This window comes from Poecilia mexicana, unplaced genomic scaffold, assembly GCF_051168715.1.
Source record: "Poecilia mexicana isolate PSO_F unplaced genomic scaffold, ASM5116871v1 scaffold_7, whole genome shotgun sequence".
NCBI classification, from domain to species: domain Eukaryota; kingdom Metazoa; phylum Chordata; class Actinopteri; order Cyprinodontiformes; family Poeciliidae; genus Poecilia; species Poecilia mexicana.
Window position 1 is genome coordinate 23,779,701 of NW_028263376.1, and position 18,707 is coordinate 23,798,407.

The following is an 18,707-nucleotide window of genomic DNA, read 5'->3' on the forward strand; positions in this document are numbered from 1 at the left end:
ACTTTTAAAGCTCGTGTTAAAGCCCATCTATTTTACTTGGCTTTCAACTCCAGCGGGATCTAGTTTTAAATTGTATGTTTGTTTTTAAACTGTAAGTTTTTTTTTTTTTATCTTGTGTTTTAATGTACAGCACTTTGTGTCAGCTGTGGTTGTTTTAAAGTGCTTTATAAATAAAGTTGGTATGGTATGGTATGGTTTTGTTAAGCGTTTCATACTTAAAGCTCTGTAACTCTCATAACACTTACACAGCAAGACCCCAGAGAACTATCATAATCTGTGTGTCATTTCAGAATTTAATGTCACAATGCGATAGAAAACATGTACACTGTTGACATTATTCTATGGTGTGTCAAAAATGAAGTATCTGAATGGGTGTTTAATTTTACATAGTAAATAGGCAGATGGACTGATTGTCTCATATGCTGCAATGTGGTGAAGAGAAGGGATGTGGTTGGTTAGTCTACATTCTGACCCTCATCTCTTTTCATAAGATTTGAATCATGACTTAAAGAACCTGCTCTTGGTTATCAACAGCTGAATTAAAAAATAATAATTTGAGGTTATTTATGCATCTGATCAGGATGCCTCCTGGGCACCTCTTTTGGTGGATTTAAAAACAGGGCAAAGAAACTAGCAAAGGCACTAACAGAGAAATTAGTTTCTTTGCTTAAGGTAGCAATAACAAGAATAAATTCTTTCTGACACTTAATATATAATAAGAACCCAAGTAGAGAAGTATTGGGAAAACCTGTATAGGTTCCTCCAACAATAACATTTATCAGTATAGTAACCACAAGTTTTTGACAGTGACACATTATTTGTCACACAGCATACAAGAAAAAATAAAATTTTCATATTGTTCTTGAAAATGTGTCAAGAACAAGCTGCAAAAATAGAATGGTGTCACAACATGTTTTTTCGGCCTTGTGAAAAACAAATTTCTTGTTTAGGGTATGCATAGTCCTCTAAAACTCTTTCAGAGTACAAACCTTTACCAGTTGTAGTGAAGCTATTGTGGAGGATTGTACATAATGTGAATAGCGTTTAAAATAACACTGGCAAAGACCTTACATCCATACGACACTGATTTAGTCATCAAACTTTATTAATTAGTTAAGGGATACTAATGCACAGGTAATACAACAAGTTTTGGGAGAAAAAGTGTAACAGTTCAGACACAAAGGAGGAACTGATTCCTCCAGTGTTAAGTACTATACAGCTTAATTTCAGATATGGAAATCTTAATTACATCATCAGTCTCATTTTATCTGTTACCCAAGTATCATAAACAGTTATGAGCCGTAGTGCAGCTCTCAAATATTTCATTACAATGGGCGGCACCAGAGATGGATGCCAGTTCCTGCTTTTCAAGTAGGTAGCATACAAAACGAACCAGGGTAAAATTCATAGGCTAAGAGGATTTCTAAGGATTAATCTTGGTTTTGGAAATAACATTGCTGACAAAGGGAAGACACTTGAGCCTCCTGTTTCCCTGGGTACAAAAGTCACACCACACAGTCCAGGTCACTAGAAAGCTCCAACAACACTCCTATTTTCAAGCCTATTTTATGTTATAGTAAGTGCACTAAATACAGAAACAAACACACATACATATGCCTTGTTGCCCCCATATCTATATGTAATAATAATAATAAAGGACTCTCTCAACAGGGTTGCCTTTGTGTACTAAAAAAAGCTGAAATCATGTGCATCATCAAAATGGACAAAATAACAGTGTATGCCAACAAGGTTCTTTGTGGTCTACGATTATTTTTCCAACATTGTTGTGTAAAATTCATATAATGTGAAAAGCATTTTAAAGCAATTAAAGAAAATCAGGGGGCGTGGACTGGGGAGAGGGTGGAAAAAAAGCCACACATTTCTAAGAAGACACGTCAATATCAAAAAATTAGCAAGCCAACAAAATCAGCTAAATATGGTATATTGCTGTAAGTTTTAAACAAGTTGCAGTTTATTCACACTGCAGGATAGATGTGTTTTCCAAGTAATAGGAAGACAGATAGTAAAGGGTGTTATAAAATATAAAATATCCACTCTTATAAGCAGTGCTAAACTATCATATTGCAACACCAAAAGCTTGTCGGGTAAACACAGTCGACGCAATGTTGTATGAGACGGGAAACAAGCAGCTGACGAACTGATTCTGTGCCACAGCATCACACTCAACAGAGAGTGTCACTGTTCTCCGACATCCACTCGTTACAAAGGTGCTAACCGTTTAATACAAACACACACACACACACACACGCACACACACTCGCGCACACACGCATACAAGCAAGGTCTGGACAACTCGTGTTAAAAACTCGTCCATGGACCGTTCAGTGCTTCTCTAACTTATGCTCTTTTGTGAACTACGCCTAAATAGCAGATAAAGGCCCATTCCACTATAAAAACATATTCATCCCCATCTGAATACACTCCACTGTCTGATTAGTTCAGGAGGAATTCAAGTTGAATTTTTGCTGTACGTTATAAAAAGTAACAGCACGGGGATGAAACCACTTGAACACACCCATAACCTATTAAACTCTATATTCCTAGGGTATGTTCAGCTGACATCAGTGCTTGGATTTAATAACTTTGACATTTTGCTCCAAAATTCAGACAACTTGCCAGAAGGAAGGTCATGGCTGGATGGATCTGTTGACTTTAGGCGCGTTGTATCAGGTCTTTAAGGTAAAGTGGCAAGTAAAGCACCCTTATTATCCCTCACATCACAATATATCCAAAACTAGCAGACTGGCTATCTAGGTAATACACACAAGAAAATCAAATAGATTTGTGATCTTTTTTGTTTTTTTTGTTTCTATGTTTTGTTTTGTTTTTTCAAAAGTGAGCATCATTATTTTATACACAAACAGCACAAATAAACCAAGTAATATGTTGTTTACATTTGCTGAAAAGTTTAACATAACTGTGGATTCAAGTATCTACTTTGACTTTTTAGCATGTTAAAGTGAATATATTCTCTCATCTTAAGTAATCAAGTAATCTAACTTGTTATTGTTTTATAACAAATCCGAAGTTGAAATGTTGAGGAACTCTGAACTTTAAGACCAGTTATGGCTTTCTGGAATACAGTACCTTGCAAAATCATTCATAACCCTTGAGCCTTGTCAAATGTTTGTCATGTTAAAAGCACAAATTTCAATGTGTTTTAATGGGACTGTATGTGATAAATCAACACAAAGTAGTGCTTAGTTATAAAAACAAGAAACATGATAAATGATTTTTTTATCTACTTTAAATTGTAAAAAAAAAAAAATCTAAAAAGCATGGAGTGTATATGCACTCAGCATCTTTTATTCTAATGCATCTAAATAAAATTTAATGCAACCAAGGGATTTTAGTTCTAGTAGATTTTACTACTGGTAGTAAAATCTCAGTATAAACCCAGCTGTTCCCCATAGGCCCTAGTGGATTGTTGGAAAACACTGATGAACAAACAGCATCATGCAGACCAAAGAGCCACATCAGGCAGGTCTGGGATGAAATTGTAGAAAAGCTTAAAGCAGGGATAGAATATAAAAACAGCATCCTGAGCTGAGTTATTTGAGAACTTTACAAATCTGGCCTTTATGGAAAAGCAGAAATAAGAATACAACTGATGATTAGCAGGTTGACACAAGCCACGCAGGGGACAGCAAATGTGTGAAAAGTTCCACCCTGGTCAGATGAGACCAAAGCTGACCATTGTCCTAAATGTAAAACACTGTACAGGTGGATCTACAGAGTAACACGGATGTGTATTATTAGTAAAAATACACTATAATTAATTGCTACTTCATGTTAGTTGACCACAATGAAACAAAACAAAGCATGGTGGAGTTTGTGGTTGCATTGAAACAAAATGTTAAAAAGTATGAAGGGTATGAACACTTTTGCTTGGCTCTGTAAGCAATAATTACACAGTCCTGTTTTGTAGTTCAGACAGAGTTAACTGTTTCCTTTCCGATCAGAGCAACGTTCTCCTACTCCTGTTAAAGAGACGACCTGCAGGCTAGATCGAATAGTCCTAGAGTGCAAAAACGACAAGAGGAGAGCAAGAAGGGTAGAGGGTTAAAGTGCAAGGCAACAACTTTTAGCTAATTCATTCAAATACATCACTTTCTGAGAATGCTAATTTACATCTTTTGCCTGTGTAATAAAAGGTTATCATCTTAAACCTTTCTATAAAAGATAGCTTTTTTTTAAATCTTCTCTGCAGCTTAGACCTATAGTAAAGCAGAGCCCATAGTATGGCCTCCTTTTAATAGAGATATATAATTTGATTGTGCTGCAACAGTGCAACGATGTTAAAAATCCTTCCTTCTGCTAAATATTTTGTTTGGCCAGACCTTGTTTTGCTTCTTTAAGTGAAATCGATTAAATAATATCACTGTGTGTTATTGTGATTGAATTATCATCTTAAGAGATAAATGAAAAAAAAAAATCCCTTTTTGGGTTTTTTTAATTATCACCTTCAGTTTAAAGTAACCATGGAAATGTTAGGTAAAAGGAACAGCACTGGGGGAAAGAAAACAACTGAACATTGTAGCTTATGTGAAATCTGCTCACAAGAACTGGAAACCCAAAAAACAGTAATGAAAGCAAAACTAAAAGGAAAAATAATACATTGAAACAACGTTGCACTACAACACACTGCAAAATTTGTGACTGACCAAAAGCCAACTGGACGCATCAGGCTTGAAAACGAAGGATGGCATCATTACTTTGAGTATATAGATATATATATATTTATATATATAGTTACTGTTTATGTACACATACAGTATATCTGTGAAGAAACATGGAAAAAACACCAGCTATCATAAAATGACTTCACCATGCTAATAGAATTTCCTTTTTAAATCCTTTCAAAACAATTTGACTCTTGCAGAGAAAACTATTATTATTAATCTATTTGGGACACTACTTCTGTTTAATAACTTCTATCAATGTTAGGGTTTGATTTGCACTTGGTTTACGGCCTCTGCTGTGGGATCAGAAACTGAAATGTGTGCCCTATAAAGGAAACAGAGGTGGAATGGATGAAATGCACTACTGTGGTGATAAATGTTCATACCAGTGCACACATTAACTCTAAGGTATAAAACCAAGATTTAAAGACTCTTAAAATCTTTAAAAGTTTTCATCGTTGATCTGGCTTTCTACCCAGTGCCAAGGTGGAAAGGTCCTTTTAGCTTCCAGGCGGCACGTTCACCAAAAGCATCCATTTCGACTCCAGGGTTGATAAAAGCAGTGCTACTCTGACAAAAAGATCTTCTTGGTTTTGTTCCGTCTGGAGGCAGGGGGGGGGATTTGCCTCTCCTGGCCTGGATCATCACTGTCCGTTTGGTCAGGGATCAGGGCTGGGGACTGTGCTGAGCGAGAGGGAGGGGTCATGGCTGGAGGTGAATTTTGGGCGGTGGTGAGGGCATCTGTCTTTGTTTGTAGAGACTCGTCCATCAGGGGTCGTTCTTTTGGTTTCCGGCCCCTCTTTTTACCTGAGGTGGCACCGTTCCTCACCTCAGCTTTGAATCCATTGTTCTCCAACCCTTTGCTCTTGCTACCAGAAACCCCTTGGCTGGTTGATGCACGAAACCAGTTCTACAAAAAAAAAAAAAAAAAAAAACACACACCAAATCAATTAAAATTTGAACAAACATAAACATAAAACATACCAAGGGCAAACATAAAGGAATATTACTTTACAACCCACAAAGTGATATCAGTAAAGTGTGCATCTGTTAGAATTGATGACTATGGGTTACAGCTGATAATTCAATTAGAAAATAGAAAAAGACCAATTAAAAATTATCGATCTACTGAGAAGTATGTCGATGTACTGCACAGTATATTGACTCAATAATTTGCTGGGACTCCTTTTGCTTAAATTACTGCATCAATGCAGCTTGACATGGAGGTGATCAGCCTGTAGTTCTGCTAGAGCATTAAAGAACTTCAGGTCGCTTCGATCATTTATTTATCATTTTGGCCTTCACCCCTCCCAGAGAATGGGCCACTAAGTAGTTCTTGCTGAGCAGTTACTTTTAGGACACTTTTTATTAGCTTCTTATACTGCAGAGAGAGCGATCAGCATAACTTTTATTAGCTTTAGGAAACTTTTCTGCAGTAAGATCTATGTGTTTTCATTTCCTTCATAGCAGCCACTTCAGTGATGTCTTTGTGCATAATGTCACACAATAATCAGACACTCTGCATATACACACATTAGCAGGGAAAAAACTGCTAAGTTTGCATGCAAAACATATATGTCCCATGAATGTTTTGCATAATAATCTAAGAATGTGGCATTTAATTTAAAAAGTTTTTTCTCAATGAAGCTGGCACATTCATGTCCAAATATACTGTATGTTTATGTTAGTGCGTTCTTAATGGCTGTTTGTTAAGTTTCCACAGAGAGAGACCCACCTGTGAGTGTGTCTTACTAATATGATATTTAACACCGCTCTCTGAGCTAAACTCCTTCTGACAGATCAGGCAGGTGTACTTTCCCATTTCACCACCACCCTGAAAAACACACAGATGAGTAGAAACAAAAAAATGTGTAAATACAGTATGAAGACTAACTTGAACTAATTCAAAAATACAATAAGCATGCATAATAAGCTCATCATGTTAGGTAGAGAGATTCAATGGATGTGCATTACTTACAAATGTGTTCTTCAGGGATGTGTTTATCTTCTTTATTGAGTGTTTCAAATTTATTCATGAATGGATCATTGTGCATATGCCTAAGTTTAGCTTTTGTTGATCTATGGTGTTTTTGTGGTCATATGGATATTCAATCTTAATCGTTAATCTTAAACTGAGAAATACAAGTGATGTAAATAAACAATAAAGGCCCAAAAGACATGTTTTATAAAATGTTATAAAACATCCACATTTTTTAAAGGAATAAATTAGTACACCTACATCTTTATTCCCACTTAAAATGACAAGTAGTGAGGCAAACGTTGCTAAACTAAGTAGATAAACTGCAAGAAGTGTCTCATTAAAATTATTTCAACCAAAGGGGTACACTGGCTGTAAGTGGCAGTGTGTCCCAAGTTGTTCTTCAGTTAGAACACACATTGATGTTTGTTCATATCTTTTGTTTAATGAGTAAAAAAAACTTATCTTTTTGGGTTCAGCTATAATAAAATTACAATAACCAAACAATAAAACAAGATTTAGACCAATATGTGAACTTTTCTGTCAGAAGAGCTGAATATTTAATTAGGTGTCTGACATTTTCTATAAGACTGAATGAGTTGTATCATGCTTTACAATTTTAAGATTTCCTATGACCTTTTCTTTCAGATAAGCAAAGAGAACTCTTAATTAAAGGTTGTCTTATGAGGTTATGAGTTCTATGTCTTATCATATCTGTTCTATGGGGACTTGGCCATCAGATTCCACTAAATTAATTACTTTTTATTTTTTGGTGATCAATTTCAACATTTTCTATGACCTATGTTCACTACGGACAAACTGAAGAGGAAACATCTGGTCTGGCAGATGACCTCAGGTTCAAATATTGGATTGGCTTCTAATTGTGTACATTTCAGCTCATATGATGTTGTCACAATAGATAGGTGTGGTTTAGGTATTTGATAGATCTGCTGCAGATGGAGGTCTGTACCTGGCTGCAGTTGGCAAGGTGTGCCTTCAGTCCAGAGACGCTGGAATATACAGCTTCACAGTTCTGCAGTAAAAACAAGAGCAAGGAATCATAATGAGTCAGTGAACATATTTATAAAACTCTTAAAAAACTGAAGTAAAGAAAACAGACTCTTTCTGAATTACAGTGATTTCAAGCAAAAATATTTACAAAGTTGTAAAATTATTTAAACCTCTCCTTCGTAACTAAAATCCCAGAAACAGTTTGCCCTTTCATTTGACAAACTCTGTACTTTATCCAAACAGATTTGTTTTCTGTGTTTTGACATGTTAACAAGAGGAAATTTCATACAGCATTTGTGCAGCAAATGAAGCCCTTCTCCTTCACTTGGTTCTTCCAGGTCTCCAGTAGCTCTGGGCTGAAGTTGGGGAGGCCAGGACGAGTGTAGTTCAACTGTACAGAGGAGAACATTTTTCCTGAATTGTTAACTGAATTAAAGTTTAACTCACTGCAATAGATATTTGTCTTTCTTTTTTGTGCTTATGTATTCATGCTGTCACTAATCATTTACCACAGTGCATTGCAAACGTGTTCACATTACTTCAGATTTTTTACATTTTCTCTTGGTATTTCAAAAGCCTTAATCTATTTATAGGTATTTTATGTGGCCGACCCAAACAACGTAATGCATATGTGTGGCGTGTGTACATGCATTGAACTGCCCTGAGGAAATACTTCATGGAACATTTAAGGGCAGATTTCTAAAAGTTTTTCAAATCTCATTCTCATTAGATTGAGAGTGTTTGTGAACAGGAATTTTCAAGTCTTGCTACAGATTCTCAATTGGATTTAAACTAAAACATTACATTGTCGCTCTGGCTGTACGTTTATGTTTGTTGTCCAAATTAAATATATTGAGGTTTGTGATTGTGACATGACAAAATGTAAAAAACATTTAACGATATGAATATTCTAGCCAGCACCATATGTAATGTATCCTCACCCTTTTGCTGTCAGGCACCAGGTCGTCCTTGATGCGTCGCTTGGTGCCCCAGTCTTTGGCCAGCTCATCCTCTGCTATCTCCTGCAGGTGGAACACGGCCACCTGAGCAGACTGCCGCCTCACTCGGCCACTGGGTGTCCTTTCAAAGTCCTCCCCCTGACTCTTAATTTGTGCTGCTTTCTCTTTGCTTTGTTTTCTCTCCTCTTCCCTTTCCAAGTCTCTCTCTTTAGGCTGGCTGGTTGGGGGTTTCTCCTGCCAGTCTTTCCTCTCGAGCAAGTTTTGCTCCTTTTTCTTCCCTACTAACGGAGAATCATCAGAAATCCCCTGGAAAAACAAAGACGGAATTCATTTGGGAGAAATTCTTGATGCTATGACAATATTTCATCAGTCTTCTCAAAGATCCACTTACCCTTTCCTTGCCTGTATTGTTGTTGGTGTCAGTGATGCTGTTCTTGTAGTTATTGGCGTTTGTCGCTGTCGTGACGGTGGTGATGGTCGGCGGGTGCTCAGTGCGTATGTGGTAGTCTCTGCCTGCCTTGGAGCGGTAGCTCTTCCCACAGTGCTGGCACAGAAACACAGGCTTCTCATCGTCAGAAAACTCTCTTCCACAACGCTGCTGGTGATACTGGTAGCCCATCAGACTGGAAAAGTGGGCTGAACAACCCTGTGTATATGCATATATGTGTGTGTGTGCGTATATGTGTGAGAGTGTATGCGTGTTTGTGCACAAAAGGTTTGTAAGATGGTGTGACAACAATGACAAGAGATGAGACAGGATGAACATTTAGCAACGAGCCAGGAAGGCAGAAAATGTCAATGTTAAAAGGAACAGCAATACTGGATTCAGTCAACGTTTTCTAGTTGATGTTTGACAGGTGGTAATTTTTCTGTGTGCAAACATGTTGCAGCTAAACATCAATCAGGCAATCAGTTTTTCAAATTTCCTTCTTCTCTGAAACCTTTTGTAGTCCCAGAAACAGGAACTGAGTGATGACGTGGCATAGACAACATATCAGAAATAAATAAATAAATAAGTTGAAAAATAAGTTGAAATCATTGTTCCCACACATTTTTCTTGTCAAAATGTCATACCTGTAGTGAGCTGGAAGGGCAGATGTTTCTACACAGATCAGACTGTCAATATAGAAGCGACACAATCCACAAATGTGGCATGAATGGATGAAGCCTAGCAAAAAAGATTCATTCCTCTATTGGCTTCTTCACATTTTGTGGAGCCACAACCACAAATTTAAAAGCATTTTCTTTTTATTTTACTTGATGAATGAACACAAAACAATGCATAATTGTAAAAAGGAAGGAACACCATACTTGGTTTCCTTTTTTTTTTTTTTTTAACAAATAAAAATATAAAAATGATAGGAGATGACCTTTCATTGAGATTAAATCTGCACATTTTGGAGGGTATGTCTCTAAAACCTTTGCATATCTGCAGACAAAAATCCTTGCCAATGGAGTATGTGAATAACAATTTGCATCTATTGACGCAGTTTTGTCAATAAGATAGTAAATATGTGATATGATATTAAAATAATTTAACTAATAAAACGAAGGAAGTTCTTTGTACTGTATTTAAGGTATCAGAGAAAGGGAGGATGGATTCAAACACACCATCCTTTTCAGATTTTTATTTGCCAAAACTGAAAAGCATTTTTTATTTCCTTCCACTTCAGTCATGCACTACTATATATTTCTGGTAACCTAGCACATAAAAGTAAAATAAAATACGATGACGTTTGTGGTTCCAATGTGTTAGAACTGGCAAAAATTAAAGGGGTCGGGATACTTGTGCAGGGCAAGGTATGGCCGAATGGATGGATAGATGAATGAATGGATAGATAGATGAGTAAAACTATCCATCCATCCATCCATCCATCCATCCATCCATCCATCCATCCATCCATCCATCCATCCATCCATCCATCCATCCATCCATCCATCCATCCATCCATCCATCCATCCATCCATCCGCACCTATCTCTCACAGGGACACAGATGACAAACAACCATGCACACACACAGTCGTTCAGGGAAGATAATCTAAAAAAGATATTTTTCATTTTCTTTAGTTATTTTGATAATAAAAATACTAAAACTAAATTTCCAGACTTTACAAAGTTGTAAAATGAAAGTGGCACATGTGAGGAGTCTGAGAACAAAAAGACACCAAATCCAAACCGCCAAATGTGGAAAAGGGATTGTGTCACGTTAGACAGCAAAACTGACAAAAATGTGAATGACAGATGTTGAAAAGAAAATATGATATATGATAAAAGGCAGGAAAGAGACAAGGCCATGGAAAGAACTAGAGAGGAGAATACCTCAGTAGGACACTTGATTCGTCCCATCTGTTTGAGCACTCGCCGCAGCCGTTCTCTCTCTTCGTGCTCGTTGCCCGTCTGGCCTTCGCTCCCTGAGGGCTGAGGAGGAACAAACACACCGTCACATAAGCTTGTCACACCACAACGCCACCCGCTTCCTCACATCACAACAACATTGTACCAAGAAAGCATGTTTTCCCTCTCGTTTGTTCACACTGTGGCAGGATCATTGAATGATTTCATGGTGAGGCTGTTACTCAAGGCGTGTTTGTGACAACTGTCAAACTCATGTCTTCACTTGAACGTCGCCTGGTGCCAAACGCAGCCAAGACCAGAACAACAGATGGTAAGGCTGCCAGATAGAAAAAAAAGAAGAGTGGGGCACTGGAAAGAGTCTGGACCTACTGAGTAATCCCAGGGGGGTTAACTTCACGTGTTTACTCAAGTGTAAAACGCTCCACGAGACGCACGGCATGCAACTCTGCGGCAGATAAAAGGTGAAGGTAAAGAGGAGATGCCCTTTTATCTCAACAATAATGTTTGCCTGCAGATTGAGCCTGTGATTTACACTGACAGGCAAAAAAGGGTAGCTGTGCATCAACATGCATTATTAATTTCTCTAACATATATAGAGCAAAAGAAGAGTGAGAACCACCAGGAGAGGCAAAGAATGACTTGTTTGTCCTGTGATGGACTAGAGGCCTTTCCAGGGTGCAACCCAACTATCGTGCAGACTATGTAAATAAGGTTTTTAAATAGCCTAGTCCATGTACAAACACTTCAAACACAAAAGACCCTGAAAACTACACGCAACAAAAATACCAAACTACAGCACCCGGGTGTGCAGCTACTATAAACTAGTATAGTTTATGGCTGCATAAAAATAGGGACAAAAATAAGTTAATTAAGGCTAATATTAATAAAATAACCACATCAATATAAAATACTTATAAATAATATAGTAAAAAGAATCGCTACACATAAAATAAAGGACCAGAGTTCAAGTTAAGGGCTGAAAGATTGACAGGACATTAAAAAATGATGCTTCTATAAATCAAAGCCAGTAGATGAATAAATCTGATTTAGGAGATGCTGCAGTGGCGGCATGATGTTCTTTTCTGCAGTAATGCCTGCATAAATATGATCAATGGAAATACCAACTTGCCTTACAAATACATGCTAAATATTTTTTGCCATAAATAATTTAAAAATAGGGGCCACTGCTGTGGCTAGAGTGAGTATGGTAACTGTCCTTCAGTCAGAAAGGAACAAGTTTAATTCCAGCTTCCCACTACTTCAGTCAGGACCTACTCTGAGATTTGGGTACAAAAACACAAGTGACAAAACCATATCCAAAATACTGAGATCTTTTATAGTTTCACTAACTATTTATGATCATCTATAAAATAAAATATGCTGTGCATTGATATTTTCCTGGAATAACTTGCCTTCTCATATCTCTGAGGATCTTACATACCTAACATGCTGAAGTCATCTTCACTGCTGAGTTGTAAGGATGCCAGTAATGTCTGCCTATAAGTCCCTTCAGAAGATATATGGCTGATTCGCTCAGTTTAATTTTGCTGGTGCAAATGGATCATTACTCCAAAACTACCAAGCATGACACACATCATAAATATACATGTACGAGCCCATGTATCAGCTCCTTGGAGCCTAGGTGCTCACCACCTACCGACATACTACGAGCCTCAAAGTTTACTGCCTGTAGAGTCGTTAATTTTTTATGATACCTTTACAAATAAGCAGCTTTGAATTATTTAACAAACTTCATTGCAGTGTCATTGCTCTAATGCAAGACCGGGCATGATAGTGTCTTAATGAAGCTCTTGGTCGTCAGAAAGAAATAGGAGCAATAAAACAAAAAAGCTACCATCCAGGTTACAATTTCCAATACGATTTTAAGGAATTAAAAACAGAGATGTATTTTACTGAATGGAAAGATATCTAAACATAAGGTATAACTTCATGGGCCCAGAGAAGAAGAAGTACATCAACACAAGAAAAAGTCAGAGCAGTTTCCAAACAGCTGAAATTCCTTGCTGTCAAAACACTCTCAAAACTCTCAAAACACCCAAAGCATTTTCCTCAGGGTCAGGCTAAGATTGATACACAAAGAAGACACAACAGGGTGTGTATTTAACACAACTTTAAAAAAAAACAAAACACACAACACATGCCAGAGTACCTTGGTGCTGTGTTCAGCCATGGTGTGGTAGTTTAGACCAGCTTTGGACCGGAACTGTTTCTGGCACTGCTGGCACTTCAGGGCATCCTGGAGCTGAGGACAGTGAGATCCAAACAGAGAATCATTTACATTTACATCAAACAAAAACTAAGGTCGACTTTTCACTAAACTGAATCAATCAATGCACTAAAATCTAGTCAACAATCTGGTCAGTTCTCATAAAAAAAAAACAACAAAAAAAAAAAACAACCCCTGAGGTATAAGATAAAAAATGATTATGTTACAACCAGAAACTAGTGAAAATGCTGCACAGGCTGGAGATACTGGCAGATTTTATTTTCATAGCCACCTAGTGTATATACAGATGTCACTTTAAAAAAGCCAGATTGTGCACAGATGGATTTTTGTTATAGTGGCATAAAAGCCAAAATCAGGCCCTAAAAAGGCAAATTTGGTTTATCAACACAAAAACAAATATAAAATGTAAATGTAGTCTATTTAGCAAGGTCTGCCTATGTCATAAGATGACTCTGGAAGACGTCAGATTTGGTCTGCAGATGGCATAGTTAACTACTGATCCACAGGGAGGGGGTCACTATAACACTGCTGATAATAAAGACCCATCACCTGAAGAACATTGTGATATTTCTGGATCATATCTGTACAATGCAGAGTTGAAACTTAATTTTTGAAACAGTAATCGAGGTAATATGCTTTTTCACCATCACGTTGTATCGCATAACATCACAGAATATGCAAAGAGTAATTAGAGGTCAGTATGACATTCCCACAGCATTATAACTTTGAGAAACTATTTATCATGGTTTCACAGTATTAATATCATGGTATCATGCTATTTTAGTGTTAAAAATCTAACATTAATATGTACAACAGCTAATGATGCCACTGTTAAAATTAATTAGTCAGGCTATGTGCTCTGGTCTGCAGGCAGATCTTAGCCTCTAAACAAACATGCTCATGGTAGTTTGGTAGCTTTAGTCATAAAACAGTGTTCCCCTACCAAAATAGAATATTGACCCAGGTTCAGTGAAGTTTTGGTTCTCTGCGTGGTAGACAGGTGTATTTCTTGCTTACCTTCTGGCAGATCTCCATGTGTTTCTTCAGACCATGGATTGTTTTCCTGGTGACAATGGAGCAGGTCGGACACACTACTTCACCTCGCTCCGAGATTGTTCGCTGCCACTGAGTGTCAGAAACACCACCTGGGCAACAAATGGGAAGCAGGAAGGCTTGTAAAATATTAAGGATTAGGAACATTTTATTGTTTAATGTTTTTCTCAGTTTAAATGAATCTATCAGATCTGTTTTAAAATTCCCAGAACCGCACTGAACAGACGAGCCCAGCGAAAAGCAGTACGCACAATGTCAGACAGGAAGAATTCATTCAATTTCTACACCCCTGTAAAAAGTGTAATGACAGCCTTCCAAGCCTGGGTAATTTTAAATGTAGGTTTGTTACACACTAGCAACCTTTCTCCTACGTGCTTCTTACATAGTAATGGCTGGGATCTGGTCGTGCCACCTCTCCATCCTGAGGAGGATGAAGCAGTCACAGAAAATCAAGGAGCCAACAAACACTTAACAACAGGAAGTTCATCAACAACTGCCAAAATTAGTAGGTGGTATTGCGCAAATTAATAAAAAAAAAAAAAAAAAGAAGCAAAAATCTAGTAAATCTCAGCTTTTGAAATGCTGTGGCATCACTAAAAAAAACTATATATGGAGATTAGATTATTTTATAAACTGTCCACTATGACAATATATCTGAGCAAACTTATGTTAGAAATCCTTTTTTGTTAATTTTTTCAGATTTTGTATAAAATCAGCGTTGGTTAATTTATTTCTTTAGGTTCACTATTTTTTATTCATTTAAGGATTTCATAGATCTGATCTTGGTTCCCACCCGAGCTTGCTGTCACTGGCTCTTTCTTGGAGGACTGAGCAGATGCAGGTCTTCTCTGAGGCTCATCGCTGAACCCACAGCCCTCCGGTCTCTTCACTCGACCTGCCTTCAGCTTCTCCTCCACCTTAGTCATGCCTGAAATGCACATACAGAAGATACAACTACTGTAGTAATCAATTTGGACAATAAACAATTTTAAAAAAGGGGGAGAAAAAAATGACAGTGAAGAGAAAATGATGGTCAACGATTAGCAAGAAACCATAGAGTTAAACTTTATGTACCATAGCATAAAGTAAGAAGGACAATCAACTGTAAATATTACTTTAGTAGAATTGGTGTTTTGAAAAAGCTTTCACATCACCTTAAGCTTTTGCACATTAACCCCAGTAATATATATTTTTTGCTTTTATATGACTGACAGTAGTTTAAAATTGTGAAGTATTAAGAAAATTACATTGTCATTTTCTGTACAGTTAAAAACCTGAAGAGTCTGACTTGTACTTAGTCAATATCTTCTTGAACTGTTTTGGGGTTTGTTTCTATCTGCTTTGCAAATTAAAGACATTAAATATTTAACTCTTTTTAGAAATAGCTCAAACGCTGGCAGAAATAGCCTTGATCCTTATTTGAAGCATCGATTTTCAGGTCAGCAGAATCTCAATTGAATGTATGTCTCGGTAGGTTTGAAGTTGTGCAATACTCTCCTTATTTTTTTTTATGATGGATTAATTAGTTCTCTGTTGAGCACGACGATGGCTCAGGGATAAAGTGTGTGACCCATATATAGAGGCCTTGGACTTCGATGCCAAGGCCGAGTCCCGGCCCGACGACATTTGTTCCTTCCTGACCAGTGTCAAATAAAAGCCAGTAGAGCCAATAACAGCTTAAAAAACAAACAAAAAATAAGCAGTTCTCTGTTATCGTCTTGCCAATTGCCTTGAGGTTATAATTAAAATCAGTTGGTTGGGTTGGATGTTATTTAGTCATATAATAATAGAGCTTAAATGCAAATGCTATTAAACTTTTCAGATTTTTTTTGGGGGGGGTGAAAAAATTATGCCACGTATCATCTTATCCTACTTAAAATGATGCACTACTTTGGCTTAGACTGTCATATACAATGCCAATAAACTGCACTGAAGTTTGCAGCTATATTGAGGAAATATATGAAATACTTTAGGGGTTATGAAAACTTTTGCAAGACACTGTATACAGAGAGGCAGCCTGAAAGAGAGCAATCAGTCTTGCAAAACGGCAGATGAATTGTTTGACATGTGATGAGAAGTGCTTTACAGCCTGAATATGCTACATGAGTCACTGAGTATTTCCAGCATATCAATGAGACAAAGACAGAAGGAGGTTGGTAAAGCTGTGTATGTGACTCACTGTTTCATTTAGCCAGAAATGAAGCATCTCAGCAGTTGCCACATTAACGCTGTTAAAAGACTAGCTCCATTGATCAGTAGCAATAGGGACCATTCACAATAACACAACCAAATGCAATTCTCTTGAAATGGCCTAAAATCAACTCAGCAGGGACACAGTGGTATATTAGTTCTCCTTAGAATTGTATAATTAAATAAAACATCAAATAATTCCTGAGGTCTTCTGTAATCAATGCTGATTCTGTCTACACAGACGGTCTATTTATCATCTTTATAATCATGGTGACATGGTATTTAAAAATAGTGGTAGAGTGCAAATTTCCATTAGAAAGGCTGGATTATCTGCAGCAGCAGGTGTTTACCTTTCAGCCCAAATGTCCCGGATATTGACGGCTGTTCTCCGGTGAATTTCTTGGGAGTTTTTTGCTTCCGTCCTGGTCCATAAAAAAAAAAAAAAGGAACTGTCATTGTATCATTAAAGACGTAGCATACACGACAAACACAAAAGTGCATTACAACATTTTGCTGCAATCTTACTGTGCCTCATTCGCTCTGGATCTTCGTCAGGGTAAGAAGAGGGAAGACTTCCGCCTTCACTTTCACTCCCTCCTGCGTCGGATGATGTGCTTTGAGACTGCGACTGAGGCTGAACTGTGTGCGATGACGGGTGAATCTGCTGTGAAGCCGGGATGTGACTGTGTACTTTCCTCTCACTCTTGAGGTGGGTTAGTTCTCCGTTCTGAGACGGTGCGGAAACCTCGTACGTTTTTTTCACCTTAAAGAACACCGGCGATGGTGGACTGTTCTCCATAGGCCTAAATTCACACACCGAAGGAACAGATTTAGGCATTAAAACACTTAAAACATCCGCCTGGTGGCATTGGGTAGGAATTTGAACTTTCAGTCACCTTTTCTTGATGTTGGATTTGACAGGAATCTTAAGAAGCTGCTGTTCCTTGGCCTCCTTGCTAACTCTCTCTGGGTGGTTCCACAGTTTGTGCTTCTCCAGCCGTACTTTTGTGGCAAAAGCTGCCTCACAGTAGGGACAGCCATGATTCAGCTTCTCGGCTACAGTGGGCTGAAAGATATCATGAGTGGGGACCTAGATTAAGCTCTCCCCCTACACATTATCCAATATTAGTTGGTGGTTATTATTTGAAGCTCTTACGTAACTTAGAAGTCATTCAAGAAGAAAACCATAAATTGTATTTCTTAATTTCAATAGTCGTATAAGATTCAACTGGGTTTCTTGAATCTCTAAACCTTATCGGAAGAATCCAAACAGAAATAGCCAGCAAAATAGCAGGAAAAGCAGCAGAGGCTAGTGACTCACTCCTGGGCAGCGTTGATAGTGGTACTTAACGCCATAGATGCTGGGAAATTCTAACCAACAGCCTGTACATGGACATTTAACCCTGGAGCGGCGCTTGAACTCTTCCTTCCATTGTATTATCAAATGGGCCTGCGTAGACATGATGGCAAAAGAGTGAGAACCTGCAATTTTTTATTTTTTAATTGGTTTATCTTGCAGACATCATCAAGAAACTGTCCACTGTGAATGGGTAACAAAGCCCAGATAACGCACCCAGACATGTCCAAGAGAGATACTCACAGGAATGCTCCTAAGCTCCTGACCGTCAGTCTTAGGCCGACCTTTTCTCTTCCCATCTGCTTGGTCGTCACACATTAAACCTGGAAAAATGAGAATAAAATATCTTTGGAATAAAAGTGACGCCACAACTTCACACTTAACAAAAGCTTGCAAATTGCTATGACAAAGTTTCGTGACGTGTTCCACAAACCATTTTCAGTATCTCTTAGTTCTAACAGAATTAATGATTCACAATCACTATAGAGGTTGAGTTAAGCAGCGAGGATAGACAGGTACATGAGGGATCTCCAAAATGCGATATTTTACCTTTTTGTTTTCTCCTAAAACCATGCACAGTGTTCCCTCCAGTATTTTACAGTAATCCTTCAGCAGAATAACAATTTTTTTCTTTACAGACTAAGAGCACAAAACCTTGAGATGATAAGCTTGGCAGTTCTGTTTTTAAGGTGCAGACTGCTTTTGTCCTCTAGATAGCAAATAGTTGAATTGTTGTAACAACCAGTTAAAGCTGTAATTACTCTTTCAAACTAACATGAAGCTCCTAAGCAGGAGCAACTGTAGTTTTTTGACAGGTGAACTGAACTGATTTCACTCACTTAAAAGTGCAA

The 18,707-nt window shown here is 37.7% G+C and overlaps 1 protein-coding gene across 3 annotated transcripts in view; it reads right to left on the bottom strand.

The window, feature by feature from the left end:
• Positions 1-1,087: 1,087 nt before the first annotated feature.
• The window catches only part of znf512b (zinc finger protein 512B), a 39,736-nt gene continuing 22,116 nt past the window's right edge, over positions 1,088-18,707 (bottom strand). Inside the window, exons 4-19 of one of the 3 annotated variants that reach the window (XM_088007295.1) lie at positions 18,100-18,179; positions 17,821-17,949; positions 17,396-17,565; positions 17,025-17,302; positions 16,850-16,921; positions 15,103-15,237; positions 14,692-14,730; positions 14,274-14,401; positions 13,179-13,271; positions 10,973-11,071; positions 9,043-9,297; positions 8,634-8,957; positions 7,982-8,083; positions 7,652-7,714; positions 6,439-6,537; positions 1,088-5,613 (exon numbers count right to left, since the gene is read on the bottom strand). In XM_088007295.1, coding sequence (XP_087863421.1) covers positions 5,269-5,613; positions 6,439-6,537; positions 7,652-7,714; positions 7,982-8,083; positions 8,634-8,957; positions 9,043-9,297; positions 10,973-11,071; positions 13,179-13,271; positions 14,274-14,401; positions 14,692-14,730; positions 15,103-15,237; positions 16,850-16,921; positions 17,025-17,302; positions 17,396-17,565; positions 17,821-17,949; positions 18,100-18,179 — 2,411 coding nt within the window. In that variant the 3' untranslated portion in view covers positions 1,088-5,268. The remainder of the gene's footprint in view (positions 5,614-6,438; positions 6,538-7,651; positions 7,715-7,981; positions 8,084-8,633; positions 8,958-9,042; positions 9,298-10,972; positions 11,072-13,178; positions 13,272-14,273; positions 14,402-14,691; positions 14,731-15,102; positions 15,238-16,849; positions 16,922-17,024; positions 17,303-17,395; positions 17,566-17,820; positions 17,950-18,099; positions 18,180-18,707) is intronic. The other 2 variants (XM_088007296.1, XM_015006428.2) reach the window with 2 other exon arrangements.